At 37.5% G+C, this 17,117-nt stretch overlaps 1 protein-coding gene and 1 long non-coding RNA gene across 5 annotated transcripts in view; one reads left to right on the top strand and one right to left on the bottom strand.

Moving 5' to 3' along the window:
* Positions 1–11,049, top strand: part of LOC132143661 (LON peptidase N-terminal domain and RING finger protein 2-like) — a 141,087-nt gene extending 130,038 nt beyond the window's left edge. For all 4 annotated transcript variants that reach the window (XM_059554081.1, XM_059554084.1, XM_059554083.1 and 1 more), the window contains exons 9-13: positions 4,526–4,647; positions 4,751–4,909; positions 10,067–10,229; positions 10,385–10,534; positions 10,759–11,049. In XM_059554081.1, the coding sequence (XP_059410064.1) occupies positions 4,526–4,647; positions 4,751–4,909; positions 10,067–10,229; positions 10,385–10,534; positions 10,759–10,917 (753 nt within the window). In that variant the 3' untranslated portion in view covers positions 10,918–11,049. The remainder of the gene's footprint in view (positions 1–4,525; positions 4,648–4,750; positions 4,910–10,066; positions 10,230–10,384; positions 10,535–10,758) is intronic.
* The window catches only part of LOC132143662 (uncharacterized), a 939,337-nt gene that overhangs the window by 103,765 nt on the left and 818,455 nt on the right, over positions 1–17,117 (bottom strand). The window lies entirely within an intron of this gene.

The following is a 17,117-nucleotide window of genomic DNA, read 5'->3' as shown; positions in this document are numbered from 1 at the left end:
AAAACACATGATTTCAGCATGGTGGACATGAAAATCAAAACCAAACAATGTTTTTTTTAGCACAGTATCTGAGGTGCAAGCTATAAAGCCATAGCTCTATTCTGGAAAAGAGGGCAGAGAGCAGCAGTTTATTTGCATTTAAAGAGGCTTTTATGAAAACTGTGTTTTGGCTTCCACTCAAAATAGGCATTTTCAAAATGATATAATAAATTATCTGTGGAATAAAAGGAGCATAATGTGTCATCTTTAAAATGAAATGCAAGTGGAAACACATTTGTCAAGTTTTCTAGACCTACCTTAATATATTGCTGTCCAATTAAAAACAGATACAATATTACTGGTCTCTTAATACATCAAATAACACTTTCATAAAAAGACACGCTTAAAAAAAGAGAGAAGTTTCTTATTATATTAGGCAAGGCAAGGCAAGGCAAGTTTATTTATATAGCACATTTCGTACACAATGGTAATTCAAAGTGCTTTACATAAAAGAAAGTAAAATAGTAATGAAGAAAAATAATAACAAGAATAAAACAAGCAATTTTTAAACTTTTAAAATTATTAAAACTGTACTTATTTAAAATGAATTTAAAACAGTAAGAAAATGATTTTACATACAATTAAATAAAAAAAACAGTGAAAATATATATTGCAATCAGTTCGGACATTGCACAGTGCTCATTCAATAAATGCACAGCTAAACAGATGAGTTTTAAGTCTAGATTTAAATGTGACCAGTGTTTTAGCACATCTGATCTCTTCTGGAAGCTGATTCCAACTGCGGGCGGCATAGTAACTAAAGGAGGACTCCCCTTGTTTTGTGTGAACCCTTGGTATTTCTAACTGACTCGATCCTAATGATCTGAGTGCTCTGTTAGGTTTATATTCAGTGAGCATATCTGCAATATATTTCGGTCCTAGGTCATTTAGTGACTTATATACGAGTATAAGTACTTTAAAATCAACCCTAAATGTAACTGGAAGCCAGTGTAAGGACCTGAGGACTGGTGTGATATGCTCAGATTTTCTGGTTCTAGTCAGAATCCTGGCAGCAGCGTTCTGGATGAGTTGCAGCTGTCTAATGGTCTTTTTGGGAAGGCCGGTGAGGAGCCCATTACAATAGTCCACCCTGCTGGTGATGAAGGCATGAACAAATTTCTCCAAGTCTTGGCTGGAAACAAAAGGTCTAATTCTTGCAATGTTTTTTAAATGATAGTATGCTGATTTAGTTACTGCTTTGACATGACTATTGAAACTAAGGTCTGTCTCCAGAATCACACCAAGATTCCTGACTTGATTTTTAGTTGTTTGACCCCTAGGGTTAAGGTATGCATTCACCTTGAACACTTCATCTTTGTTTCCAAATGCAATGACTTCAGTTTTTTCCTTGTTTAACTGAAGAAAGTTCTGGCACATCCAACTATTAATTTCATCAATGCATTGGCAGAGGGAGTCAATTGGGCTGTAGTCATTTGGAGATAAGGCTAGGTAAATCTGGGTATCATCAGCATAGCTGTGATAGGCAATTTGGTTCTTTCTCATTATTTGACTTAGGGGAAGCATATACAGGCTAAACAAGAGCGGTGCAAGAATTGACCCTTGTGGGACTCCGCATGTCATGGACGTCCACTTAGACTTATGCTCTCCTAGACTCACATAATAACCTCTCCCTTCTAAGTATGACCTGAACCATTTGAGTACCATCCCAGAAAGCCCGACCCAGTTTTCCAGTCTCTCTAGTAGTATGTTATGATCGACAGTGTCAAACGCAGCACTGAGATCTAGCAATACCAGCACTGATATTTTGCCAGAGCCACAATTTAAGCGAATATCATTTATTATCTTAATGAGTGCTGTGATGCGGTCGAAAACCAGATTGAAAATTGTCCAGGTATCCATTTGAGTGTAAGTATTTGTTCAGCTGATTAAAAACTACCTTTTCTATAATTTTACCTATAAAAGGAAGATTAGATATTGGTCTAAAATTGCTCAAAATGGTGTTATCAAGATTGCTCTTTTTCAGGAGGGGCTTAACAACTGCATTTTTTAAGGAGTTTGGAAATGTCCCAGAAAGAAGTGAGGCGTTCACCACTTCTAAAAGATCTGCTTCTAAGCAGTTAAACATATTTTTGAAAAAAGATGTGGGAAGTGTGTCAAGATAGCAGGTTGACGATTTTAGGTGCTGCACTATGTCTTCCAGAATTTTGCTATCAATTGCTTCAAAAATCGACATAGTATCTTTTTTATATTGTGGCCTAATCTGTCTGACCTCTGCATTACTTGAGGATGTGCTAATCGCCTTCCTGATATTGATGATCTTCTCAGAAAAGAAGGATGCAAACTCATTGCATTTGCTGTCTGAGAGCATTTCACTGGGAATCTGACTTGGGGGGTTTGTCAGTCTCTCAACAGTGGCAAAAAGAGTACGAGTGTTATTTAAGTTACTGTTTATAAGGTTTGAGAAGAAATTCTGTCTAGCTGTGGCTAGTTTCACATTAAAAGCATGAAGGCTGTCTTTGTAGATGCTATAGTGAATTTCAAGTTTTGTCTTCCTCCACATCCGCTCTGCTTTTCTGCATTGTCTTTTCATAGTCTGAACTGCTGTTGATCTTCTCCAAACTGATTTCTGTCTGTTTGTTTTCTTTCTGATTATTATTGGAGCAATATCATCAATAACATTCTTAACTTTTGAGTTGAATGAATCAAGGAGAGTATCAACAGAGTCTGCAGAAATGCTTGGTGTTAAAGATATAGCCTCCATAAATAGTACACGTGTGTTCTCGTTAATACATCTCCTTCTGACAGAGACCGATCTAGATTCAGTTGTAGCAGACAACAAAATTTCAAAGAAAATACAGAAATGATCAGATAGTGCTATGTCCTTAATAACAATGGATGAAATGTTTAGACCCCTACTGATGATTAAGTCTAGAGTGTGTCCACCTTTGTGTGTGGGTCCATGCACATGCTGAGTCAAGTCAAAAGTGTTTAGAACCGTTAACATTTCTTTTGTAGTTTTGTTTTCTGAATTATCTATGTGAATATTAAAATCCCCTGCAATAGCAAAACAGTCAAACTCTGAGGAAATCATTGATAACATTTCTGTGACCTCTTCAACAAAGGCTGGAGAGTATTTTGGAGGCCTGTAAATAACAATAAAGAGAATGCGTGGAGCACCTTTCAGCACAATCCCTAGATATTCAAAAGACAAGTACTGACCAAATGACACTTGCTTGCATTGATAGACATCTTTAAATATAGCAGCTACACCCCCACCTCTCCTAACAGTCCTGCAGACACTCATGTAAGTGAAGTAAGGAGGGGCTGCTTCATTAAGGACTGTTGCATTGCATCTGTCTTCAAGCCATTTTTCGTTTAGAAACATAAAATCCAGATTGTTTGTGGTTATAAAGTCATTGATTAGAAATGATTTATTTTTTAGTGAGCGAATGTTTAAAGATGCTAACTTGATGGCTGTACTTTGTGTTTTTACATCAATTTTAGTTTGATGCATAATAGGCCGCAGATTAGATGAGTTTGCCCTTCGGCTTGAGATGGCCTTAGACTTTCTATCACTAGATAAAACTGAAATAGAGAAAGCTACAGGCACACTGGGTTCCCGCTTGTTCAGTGGGCATTTGTGAATGTTGCTGTTATTATAGCGGGGACCCAACACATATCACTGAGAGCTGCTATTAGGAAAAATATAGCTGTCATGTATCACTGTTATTATCTGCATAAGCTGTTGGTGCTTTGACCATGATAATTGTTAATTATTACTTTTAAGGGAAATCTTTTATCCAATTATAGGTTTAAAACCATGTAATTTTGTGTCTGTTGTTGTTTGGGGCAAGCTTTTCCAGCCATGGTGAACTGGCATTTGACCTGGAACTTTGGCTGCGTCCACACAGAGACATGTGAAACTGATATTTTTTTAAACCGGGTCCCAGAGTAGATATATCTGAAAACGCCTCCCTTATATTTTCATGTGGACAGTGAATCCATATATTTTCTGAAACGATGACATCATCAGCCCACATCTCACCCCCTAGTCAGACACCACTATGTCACGTAACAGCATGTAACAAAAACATGAACAAACACTGAACTATTGTCTTTATTAACTAACATTAACACAGATTAGTAAATGTTCGTTTGTATACCACGTCAAGGTTTCTCCGTTTTTGGGGCATCTCTGTGGGAGAATTACAGCGACACATACTGGTCTGGCATGTATACTACATAATTTTGTGTCAGTTTTGTGTGAAAGCAGATATTTCTTGAGATGAGGGAAAAAAAGATTGGATAGGGAAAGCTCTGGCTTCATGTGGACATAGCCTTTGTGGACTTTTTTTTTATGTTTATTTTCATTTAGAAATGTAGAAATTTTTCATGAAATATCACACACCTGCGAATAGTATTGTTTTAATGTGTAATAATGTTACTCTATAGCCCACCTTTTAATTCAGTGTTAGGCATTGAGGAGATGCTTTCTTATCTAAAGCACTTATCTTTTTTTCTGCAGTACCTGGCTACTAGAGCATACAACAAAACTCTTCTAATAGAAAAATTATTGCAGCGCTTCTTTTGTGATGAGCTAGCAGAAAGACGAAGAGTACATGAAGAAGAGATGAAAGAATTGTCAAAGTAAGTTGCATTTTATAGTTGGACATTAACAATAATGTGCCATTATTATTGTATCTTGTTCATGTGTACATATTGAAACATTTTTATTTTCTTCTTGTTTCAGCTTGAACCAGGAAGTGCCCATCTTTGTTTGCACTATAGCATTTCCTACTGTTCCCTGCCCACTGCACGTTTTTGAGCCTCGGTACAGGCTTATGATTCGCAGATCAATGGAAACAGGAACCAAACAGTTTGGCATGTGCATTGCTGATGAACTAAATGGGTAAGAGGCCTTGAATTAATTTAAAGTGTGGGTCTATCGATTTTCTTAATAAGGGAAATCTGTTCTGTTTTGCATTTCATAATACATAAAGTTACTGTTACATGTTTGTGTCTGTTTTTTATTTCAAGTTCACTACTGCAGTTAGAGTTTTGTTGTTGCATTTTGCTTTTTCTAAATATTAGAGAAAAATAAAAGCTTAAAGCATAGATATTGCTTAGGTTAAAACCAAATCCAAACTCACATCTCGCACGAGACGCATACAAAGCCAAGTAAAGTTAAAAGATGTATAACCTTTTTTTTCTAAAAGTCAGTGTAAAATGACATCTTGAGATTTTGTGAGGTTTTATTCCATTCCATTGCGTCTCGTATGTTATTAAATGCAATCCATGTCATCTGTGCTTCTGCTTTTTGCATTAAGCAATGAATAAAATACTTGTTGCTGTTTTGTTCATAGTTCTTAAAACATAATTCTTCAAAATGTTCATGCAATTTACAAAATTATATTTGATTCATATATGTTAGTTTAGACATTATGCACTTTTTTTAGGTAATGTTTTCATTGCATTGAATGAACAATTTAATGCGGTGCATTATTTAGCTTATTACGCCCTCAGACTCATTTTGGCACCATGTCTAAAATTTGTAACAATGCTGTACGAAAACAGTTTTGTCAATCGACATGAAATGCATAACTTTTTGTCAGCACAGTCTGAAGATGATCTGACTCGATTTTGGTGAAAATCGGACCAACAGTTGAGGAGGCGTTAGACAAAAAGTAGGTTTTCAACATAAATCAAAATGGCAGACAGTGAGTTCAGACTTCCTACTAAAAAATTATGTCTGTTGTCGGCATGACCCAAGGAATATTTTGAGACCAGTTTCATTACAATAGCCTAATGCAATAAAAAGTTATTAGCATTTTTGGAAATTTCATAATTAAAGGTTAATGGTTTATTACTCTTGGCCAATAAGTGGAGCTGTTAAGTTTCATCTGGTCTCGTTGAGATATATAGTTCAGCATAACAGTGGAAACTAAACTCGTATTTTCTTAGAATATTACCAAGGGGCAACATGTATATTGAAAATAGCAGAGGACCTAGGACAGATCCTTGTGGCACTCCATATTTTACTGATGATAAATGAGATGACTCCCAATTTAAATAAGCAAAGTGGTAGAGATCAGACAGGTAGGATCTAAACCATCTAAAAAACTGTCCTTGAATACCTGTATAGTTTTGTAATCTAAGTATGTCATGATCTATGGTGTCGAACGCAGCACTAAGATAAAGTAAAACTAGCAATGAGATGCAGCCTTGGTCAGACGCAAGAAGCAAGTCATTTGTAATTTTACAAGTCACAACAGATTGCATCGGCTGTGAGGATGAAGATGACAAAGTCATGGCCTAGTGGTTAGAGTGTTTGACTCCTAACCCTAGGGTTGTGGGTTCGAATCCCGGGCCAGCAATACCACGACTGAGGTGCCCTTGAGCAAGGCATCGAACCCCCAACTGCCCCCCGGGCGCCGCAGCATAAATGGCTGCCCACTGCTCCGGGTGTGTGTTCACAGTGTGTGTGTGTTCACTGCTCTGTGTGTGTGCACTTTGGAAGGGTTAAATGCAGACCACGAATTCTTAGTATGGGTCACCATACTTGGCTGAATGTCACGTCGCTTACCTGGTCTATGTTCATTTATAATATACGCCCTCTAGTGGCAAAACATTACATATTGTACCTTTAAAATAAAAAACAATTTTAATTCATGTGACTTGGTAATCTTTAAACCAAAACATTAACCTCCCCTTCATCTTCTCTTCCAGTCACAAGCTATGGGGCTAGTATAGATAAACATCAGGGGGAAAAACTGAAGCTGATGCTTCACTTTATAGAAATCAATGCATTGACCAGTGCTGACACAAGCCATGGGGGGAGTACACTACCCTTAAAAAAATGTTTTTCTTTTTTTTTCTGAATATGACAATCTGATGGAGGATGCACTCAGTCATTCAGGTAGTCTCTCTCTCTCTCTCTCTCTCTCTCTCTCTCTCTCTCGCTCTCGCTCTCGCTCTCGCTCTCTCGCTCTCTTTGCACCTAAATAAAAAATATCTTCATGCTAGGGTGAATCCAGTGGAGCGAAATCTCCTCACAACTAAATGCAAACTGGCATTCAGATCTGCCTCCATTTTGTTAGCAACGCCCAAACTTCCAATGATCCAATCAATTCCTGAAGGACAAAATCAAGTCCCGTCCTCTCATTTCAGATGCCGTTTCACCCGGTTAGATGTCACAGTAGAGAAAAAAAGATAATCACTACTTTCATTTCATGCCGACTTTAATCGCCATCCAACATTCCTAGAGGTGTTGGCAGTTATTAACTCTCCAAAAAAATAAGTCCCCTGGCAATGATGGCATCCCTGCTGAGTTCCTTAAACAAGGTGTGTACCAGGATGATTCATCAATACATCCTACAGGTCTGGTAGCTGGAGTGTGTACCTCAACAATGGAGAGATACCAATATTGTCACTCTATACAAACACAAGGGTGAAAGGTCTGTCTGCATCAACAGATGATGAATATCACTACTGGCAGTAGCAGGGAACATCCTAGCAAAAATCATGTTATAAATTCTGGTGGAGAACCTAACCGAACATCTGTTACCAGTGTCACAGTGTGGCTTCAGGAAGAATCTGAGTACTGTGGAGATGATATTCACAGTTAGACAGCTTCAAGAAAATTTTGTGAACAGCATAAGGACCTTTTGCATAAAGGCCCCAATATACTTCAAGTTAAATCAAAGTCTTTGATGTATACATTTTTTCAGGTAAACCTAACCCTGTTACTTTAGTCAAAATGTGCTAAGAACCTCAAAAAAATCCTTTGAATTCTTTAAAGCTTGTTGTGACACTTCCTGTTACTGATAAGCAGTATTATGATTGTTACTCGCAATAAGACCCATCCATGCCTCCATCAAATATACAGCTCAAATTAGATGTAAGGGAAACAGGTCAATTTAGCTCAAAGGGAATCATTTAAGATTTAAAAGGGAATTTGAACAGAATCACTGTTTCACGGCTGATCACTGAGACGCCCTGCGATTCACTGAACGAGTCGTTTAACATCAAATCTGCGCTGGACATTAATATCCAAAGTATAGTGAAAACACTATCAATTAGCACAGTAACAAGATCGGCAGTTTAAGACATTAACTTGTAAGCACAAAACACAAGATACTTCTCTTTTCAATATGAATAAGGCTTTATTAGATAAATCTAAGACATATAAACTAATCTAACACATAAACGCACGCACTCACACATTCACACAAGTTGCAGGAAGATCGAAAGTTAGGGAAAGATGAGTTTAAGAGAATGGAAATGTGGAATCCCAAGTTTACAGCAATACATGAAATTGCATAGACATGAACAACCATCAATCACTTAATTAGTCCTCGCATTGAGTTCCTCAATGAGGTTAAAATTATATTAGATACAGCAGTAAAGGTCACAGTCTGGAGGTAAAGTTACTTGTGTCTCCTGTTTAAAGGCAGTCCCCTTTGTTGTCGTTGAAAGGGGCTTTCCCGATGTCGCTGATTGGCTGGAAGTTCAGTAGTCGCTGAAGTGACATCTTGGGAAGCCCGTGGTTGGGCGTTGGCTGACGATGCAAAGTTGTGTGAGCTGGTTGAAGTTGAACGGCAGTCGAGGTCAGACTCGGAGACCTGCTTTACAAAACTTAACTCAGAACACGAAACTCTCAAACGGAAAAGAAAAGAAGTAAAGTTTGATGAGACTAGGTGGTGTTTCTTCTCATCGTGGCTAAGTAGCAGCATGCGTGCAGGCCAACGCACGCTGGAACCGCGCTCAAAGAACAGTGATGACCAAAAGCATGGCTAAAAGCTAAAGCTAAGAAGCAAAGCTAAAAGCAAACTAAAAGCAGGCATGACTAATAGCAGAAGCTAAGAAGCAAGCTAAAAGCTAAAAGCAAAATTTTATGGTGTCCTAAGTATTTAAACTGGCCTGTTGGCCACACCTCAAATGTTGTCTTGACCAATCAGATATTATCTTGGCTCGGGGGTATCATAAATCATATGTTATCTTATCAAGCACATGGTCCGAATTTTCCCACTCTTGCAGGGTATAATTTTGGACATGATTCCTATAACAAGAATATGATACATTTAAAAAATAACTGATGGTCAGGACTGTTTCAAGCTAACAGATTCGAATACATACATACTAGACATGAATATGTATCCTTAAGCTATCCAATAGTTATTAAAAGACATACACAATAAGTGATTATAACATGATAGTCAATGTGTGGGTTACATATAAATGAATAAGGAGTGAAGCGATGGACTGATATTCATTTATAAGTCTTTTTGAGTTCATTTTGGTCCATATATATGTAGAAAAGACATATAGTGCCATTCTTTTGACAAAGATTTCTGTGAAGACCAGAGGTTAAAAGGAATTTCAGTCTGGTTATGCTAGGTGGGGGAAGTGTTTAAGGATATGGTGTATAACTCTCATGGGTTTACATGTGATGTCCGGCGTTGCATCTCAATTACTTGCCCCAAATTTGACAATCTCTTCTCGGAATTGAAATTGTCAGTAATTGTTCTAGTGGTTTTAATGTTGAAAGCTGTTTGAAAGTGTGAAGAGTTGGTTGGTTGGTTATCTTGCTTGGGATATGACTTCCTGTTGCCTTTCTGAGGAATTCGGCTCGTGTTTCAACCACAGTCCTAATCAACTCTTTAATTTGTCTGATTCGGGTCAGATCCGCTACATTGATCTACATCAGACAACGTGAGAAAATTATAACATGCTTTTTATTTTATTTTTTGGTGAAAGCTTACCACCTTGCCTCGGCCAAACCATTCAGTATCATAAATTCATTCACATTTTAGCATCTTCAGTGTTAGTTTGGTGGCGATTGCATTAAGTGTCTAGGAGGAATATGTAAAGGTTCAGAGTAGCTGACTTCTGTTGAGCAGAGCATATGACATGCAGTGTAAAAAAAAATTCAGCTTGATGATTCCTATATGTGTATTGGGTTTAGTGCATATATTTTCATAGCTTTGGGGCCTAATCAGAAAGAAGTGTTAATGAAGTGCATAACATCTTGGCATGGAGTTAAATATCTGAGGTGTGTGGTTAACAGGTTTGCTGACCACGGCTGTATGCTGGAGGTGAGGGATGTCAAATTTTTTCCTGATGGACGCTCTGTGGTGGACACCATAGGCATTGCTCGTTTCAGAGTGGTCACTCACGGCCAGAGAGATGGATACAACACAGCTAAGATTGAATACTTGGAGGATAAAAAGGTATAGAGATATTTGCAGTCTATGAGCACAAAAGTCCAAATCCCAAAAAAATTATATTTTGTGTGTGTGTGTGTGTGTGTGTGTGTGTGACCAAGAGAGAGAATAATAAAATCTCCAGACTTCCACACTGACCATGTATGTGCATATGTGTTCAGGTTGAAGGAGAGGAGTTCACTGAGCTCCTGAAGTTGCATGACTCTGTGTATGATCAGGCCTTGGGCTGGTTCACCTCCCTTAAAGATGATATGAAGAACCAAATCATCAGCCACTTTGGGCACCTGCCTGTCAAAGACTCTGACCCACAGGTGAATGTTTGGATCAAATAATTCTCACAATTGTTCTAAATCATTGTTCATTGTAATCTTACCTCTAAACTGTCTGCTGCATATCAGACCAGTATTTAATTGTTATTGTAAAATTCTTGTTGTTTGCCTTTGTAGGCAGGATAATTTTGCTATTTTTTAAAATGGCAGGCTTATCTAGTACAATCAGTGCTAATGTTTGATTGTGGTCTTTGTTTTTTTTTAAGGATAATCCCAATGGTCCTGCATGGTGTTGGTGGCTGTTGGCTGTGCTGCCGCTGGAAAACAAAGCCCAGCTGACCATCCTCGCCATGAATGCTCTTAAGGATCGGCTGATCGCCATCCACAGGGTCCTCATTTTTGTAACTCGCAAGCGCCCTCGATGATAAATGAGGTCTAAATGAGATTATCAACACCAACCCTTAGTTTGGGAATACTGATTTAGGATGGGGTTACTGACGTTTCTTCTAGCAGCCATCTTGGTCTTGTCATTGCAGCACGCAACCCCCACCAGTTAGTCACCTGTGACATTGTTCAATGAAAAAAAAAAGCATCTAAATATATTAATTTAGGCTCATCAGTTAGCAGTGGTGAGCTAAGTTGTAGTCATGCTATGAAGGAGATCATTCACTATGGCCTACATTAGGAAGTTTTTATTTAGTTCAGGTGCAGTCAAACCATTTACCAGTTTAACAGTAGCATCAAACTTTAAAACAGTGGAACGTTTTTTTTAAGCATCTTCGGTCCTTTAAAATAGCACCTCTGTTTTGTCCTAGGTATAGTGTACGACTGACCAAATGCTTCCCATGGGCTTGCAAATATCAAAACTGGCGTACATGTGCTTCAGTTTGGAAATGAGCAGTCACCTTATTTCCATATTGTAAAAGATGATTAAAAGAAAAACAATTTTTACTTAATTTAATATTACATGTACTGTAACCCTGCTTTCTCTGTATCTGTATCTCTAAATGTCTAGTGTTGTATTTATATTTTAAGAGTATGTTTGTGATATGTCATGAAATGAATATTAATTGGGGAAAAAATTGAAACATTCAGAATGAGTAAATTGTAAACTGGAGCCAAATTGTGTTAAGTCCTACTATAAATCATGTTTGAACAAGCACCATTTTTATGAGTGACTTGTAATATAAATGTAGAGTGCAATGTGTGGATGGGTGGCTTATGTCTATATAATAATCTTTATAGACTATAAGAGGCCTTTGCGCATTCACAATCATTTTCTTCTCATTGTTCTTTTCTCTGTGATGTGCATGTCTTGTGTATGTCCATTATCTACCGTTTCCTGTGCAAATGACTAATAAAATGCTGTATTTTTGATTTAAATTTATAAATCAATATGAAATAAATCCTATTTTATATTTTAAGCAAAAAAAATTGTTTCTGTGTGCCTTTTCAAAGCCATGAATTGAACGAGTCATAGAAGTCTGAGATTTTCATTACAAATGTTTGCTAAAGTAACACCGTATTTCTCGGACTATAAATCGCACCTGAGTATAAGTCGCATCAGTCCAAAAATACGTCATGACGAGGAAAAAAACATATATACGTCGCACCGGACTATAAGTCGCATTTATTTAGACCCAAGAACCTAGAGAAAACATTACCGTCTACTGAAATTTTAACTTAATTTATTTAAAATCCAAGACCAAGAACAGATATTGGTAATCTGGAAAGGCAAGTTATTCAGCTAACGGTACACAATAGTACACAGAACAACAGGCTGAATATGTATGTTAACTTAACACATTAACAGTTAGCTACATAATAGCATAAAAACATACCTGGAAGGCTGAATAGGCTTAAATTAACATAACAAGCCAGCGAGTCCAACCGTTACCGGTAACACTAAGCAAGTTCACAAAGCTCCCGCGATCTTATTCCACTTCTCTGAGTCCGTTGTATTCTTCATCCTCTGTGTCGCTTCTGAACAACTCCGCCAACTCCGGAAGAAAGATGAAGCGCCGTCTCTTCTTCTTCTGCGGGGCTGTCGTCAGACTCCGCATCAGTTCCAGTTATTCCGGCCTTTCTGAATCCCGACAGGATGGTTTCGGTTGTCACTGAAGCCCATGCTGTGTCGATCCATCCAAGGACTTGCTGATAAGTTGCATGGCGCATTCTCCCGGTTGCCGTGAAGCTGTGCTCTCCATCCACCATCCACTCCTCCCACAGGCGACGCAAGACTGCCTTAAAGCTCCGGTTCACCGTGTTGTCGAGTGGCTGGAGTATTTTGGTTAAGCCTCCAGGGATGATGACAGGTATGGAGTTGCACGCTTTTATTTTATCTTTGAATTGTGGCGTTATGTGCGCTCGCATACTGTCACAAGCAGGGCTTTGCGTGTTTTAAAGAAGCCATCAGGACACTTAGTGTAGCACTTTGTAAGCCAAATGTTAATCATTTCTTGATTCATCCACCCTTTCTCATTCACGGCCATGACAACTGTGGGGGGAGATTCGTCTTTGGGCATGGTTTTCCGTTTGAAAATGACCATCGGTGGCAATTTCGATCCATCTCCACAACATGCCAGCACCACTGTGAAGTGTGATTTCTCATGACCATTTGTCACTATATTCACACTTTTTTTTGCCCTTTCTCTGCGACACTTCGGCCCATGGGGATGTCAAACGTGAGGGGGACCTCGTCCATGTTGATAATATGGTCAGGTGACACGTTGTATTCAGTAACCTGCTTTTCAATGAACTCACGGAAACTGTCGACCTTAGCTTGGAAGTCTGCTGGCAGTTTCTGACACAATGTTGTCCGTTCTCTGATAGAGAGGCGGTTGCGTTGCATGAAGCGGTAACACCAAGAAGGCCCGCCAGCAAAATCATTTATATTCATCTCCTTGGCTACTACCAGGGCGTGGAGACGCAACTGCACCGTTGACAAGCCTCTCCCAGCAGCGCGTTGTTCAAGCACCCATCTGTGTTCCTCCAGCTCTGGCCATCTTGCTTTCAGCCCGCGGTTAGCTTTTTTCGTTTTCTTCATTTGAGTTAGAGTAACCTCTGTTTTACGCCAGTCCCTCACAAGTTTCTCAACTTTCTTTCTGCTGCTCGATTACCGTTTTCGGCTGCATATTTTACTATCTGCAGTTTGTAATCTGCAGAATAGGATTTTCTATTTGGGGGCATTTTGTTTGCATTCAGTCTTTCTCAGTTGTCTTTAAGTTAATATTTCATTTAACAGTTTTCAGTTGTTTTCAGTGGTAGACTACAGGACCACTGAGCAGCATAGAGCGCCCTCTCGCGGCTGTAGACGGTAATGTTTTCTATTGGTTCATTTCTCTTGGTTCATTTCTCTCGGTTCATGTCAAATAAATTGATAAATAAGTCAAACCTGACTATAAGTCGCAGGACCAGCCAAACTATGAAAAAAACTGCGATTTATAGTCCGGAAAATACGGTACTTTACGCGCGATGATATTACTCATACATGGCCCTGTCATTTGTCTTAATAGATAGCATAAATATTACATGAAATGTTAAGAATTGAAATCATATTAGATTTCTTTCATCTTCATTCTTTTATTTTATCTTTCAACTCCATTTTGTCATGAATAGTAGGGATAGATGGATGGATGGATGGATGGATGGATGGATAGATACAGTGGTGTGAAAAAGTGTTGGCCCCCTTCCTGATTTCTTATTGTTTTGCATGTTTGTCGCGCTTTAATGTTTCAGATCATCAAACTAATTTAAATATTAGTCAAAGATAACACAAGTAAACACAACATTTCGTTTTTAAATGAAGGTTTTTATTATTAAGGGGAAAACAAAAGCCAAAACTACATGGCCCTGTGTGAAGAAGTGTTTGTCCCCCTGTTAAAACTGTGGTTTATCTCTCCTGAGTTCAATTTCTATAGCCACACCCAGGCCTGATTACTGCCACACCTGTTTGCAATCAAGAAATCTCTTAAATAGGATCTGCCTGACAAAGTGAAGTAGACCGAAATATCCTCAAAAGTTAGACATCATGCTGAGATCCAAAGAAATTCCGAAGCAAATGAGAAAGAAAGTAATTTAGATCTATCTGTCTGGAAAAGGTTATAAAGGTATTTTTAAAGCTTTGGGACTCCAGCGAAACACAATTGCTGTGTCCCAAACCTAAGTGCATGGACTCCAAAGTGCGCATTTGAAGTGCGAATGCGTCACAGGAGACCGACGAAGGGTGTCCCAAACTGAAGTCTGTGGACTCCGAAGTGCGGATGTGAAGAGCGATTGCGTCACAGCGTCACGATGTAAGCTGTCCCCAAAGTCAGAATGCGCACTTTTCTTATACATTTTTTTATTAATGCAAGGTACCAAAGATACAAAATAAATTACAAATATTAAATAAATTAATCATTTTACAAGCTTTGAGACTCTTGGAAGATTAAATAGTTTGAACATACTGTTGAGCCTCTTTTTCAAAAACAATATATAAAGGATTTTGAAGATTGAATTTACTATGGTGAATATGACATTTTGCAAGAAGTAATAATAGGTTAATAATAAAATATTCCTTAATTTTATCTTTTGGTATATTAACGAAGCCAAACAGTACATCCTTAACCCTCTGGAGTCTAAGGGTATTTTTGGGGCCTGGAGAAGTTTTGTCATGCCCTGACATTTGTGCTTTTTTCAGTTTCTTATAAATATCTAAATGGGTAAAAGTCTAATCTCACTGTAATCAGCACAAACTGGGCTATAATAATATGTGAAATGCATCCATGTACATGATTGTATTTTTTAGAAAGAAAATATTATGCGTGGTTAGTGAAAAACTAAAAATGTTAAATCACTTGAATAAGGCCATAAAACACATAAAGAACAATGGTTCCCGGGATTTTTGAGAACTGGAGCTTGTAGCCTAGAATTTTTCTTTCTAAATGATGTGAAAATCATCTTGTTTACTCACTCACAGAAAACAATATATTGATTTAAATTTTCTAAGACACTTTTTGTTGGTAAAAGTCATATGCGAGTAGGCGTCAACTATCATGAATATCATTGTGATTTACACCTGAGAAGACAAAGGCCTGCATAATGATCTGCATAATGAGCCTTTCAGTCATCTGTGCCACTGAGAGGGAAGAGTTACAAGAAAGAATGTGAGAACAAAATAAATCTATATAATTTTATGTTTGTAGTTTATTTAGAATATATTTAATTATCCCACAACATACTTTAATATCTACTTGGGGGAGCAGTTAAACAGTTTATCAGGAACAATTAAAGCTGACTTTCAAACAATTTTTTTTGCATCATTACTCCAGTCACACAATCCTTCAGAAATCCTTTTAACAATCTTATTTTCTACAAAAAAAACATTTATTGTTTTTATTATTATCATCATTATTATTATTATTATTATTATTAATGTTGAAAAGAGCTAAGAATATTTTTTAGGTGGAATAAATTGAAAGAACAGCATTGTTTTTACATTTGTTACAGTTATTTATTTGTTACATTTATATTATTTACATCAAGCTTTTGAATGGTATAGTATTGTATATTGTTATTGAAACTTCATAATGTTTCACTTGATTATATATTTGGTCAGGAATTATAGTTTGGAAAAAGTCTATAGAAAAAGTCTAACTAGTAAAATGTTTACACTATATGTGAAAACTAGTACAAGTATATAAATAATTAAAAAGAGACTTACTCATGTTTATGATCTCAGTGCTTCATTCTTTTTTTTCTGAGGAAATCCATTTCTCAAATCCTCAACCACATCACATCTTTTTGGGGTGAATTATGTCTTATTCCTCTCATCGCGAAGCAAACATTAAAATAAAAGAACTTGAAGAAGTCTCTCTGTTTTTTCTTCTGTTATGGACGTATTCAAGCCGCGCACTTCAGTTTGAATATCTGAATAGCGCGTTCAGCGCGGGGGCGTGGTCACATTAGATATAATGAAGGGAGACGTGAAAAACAGACATCGCGTTGTTTTCGTATGGATTACTTTATCACAGAATATCTGTTTTCGGTGGCACCTGTTTAGTTTAAAAGTAGACATGTCAAGCTTTCTATAGATATCTCTCTCATGTACCTTCGTTGAGTATTCACGGAGTTACAGTTCATTTTAATGACGTGTTTGTAAATGAAGATCAGCGCAGACAAAGGCTGCAGACAGCACACCTTGTTTGTTATCTTTATTTTATAAGTGCACAAAGTTTTGTTGTTATTATATCTGTATCCAAAAAAGTAGACCCTTTACAGATTCAATTGATGTATTGCTCTTATCTGTACGATTAAAGCAGAGAGAAACCCTGGAGCACACTGCGATTGATAACACTACAGAATTCAATCCAAAATTGCTGTGTGTGAGGACAATCCCAAAATATATGTATATCCGTTTCATTAGGGTCACCACAAAAACAACAGCTTGTATCTATGTCTGATTAAAATCTTTTCAAAAACACTTTAGTTGGGTAAAATCTGTGCAATAATTTTAATGAGATCTCTCTAACCTTGTTTGTTATTATGTATTTCGAAGACAGATTCCATACTTTTTTCCAATCTATATGATTGACCACATTCCTCCAATAAAAAACAACATATGGAGTTGTTACAAACTCCTTTT

The sequence above is a fragment of the Carassius carassius genome, chromosome 7 (assembly GCF_963082965.1).
Source record: "Carassius carassius chromosome 7, fCarCar2.1, whole genome shotgun sequence".
NCBI classification, from domain to species: domain Eukaryota; kingdom Metazoa; phylum Chordata; class Actinopteri; order Cypriniformes; family Cyprinidae; genus Carassius; species Carassius carassius.
The sequence above is the reverse complement of the archived record's forward strand: the minus strand, read 5'-3'. Positions and strand labels throughout refer to the sequence as shown.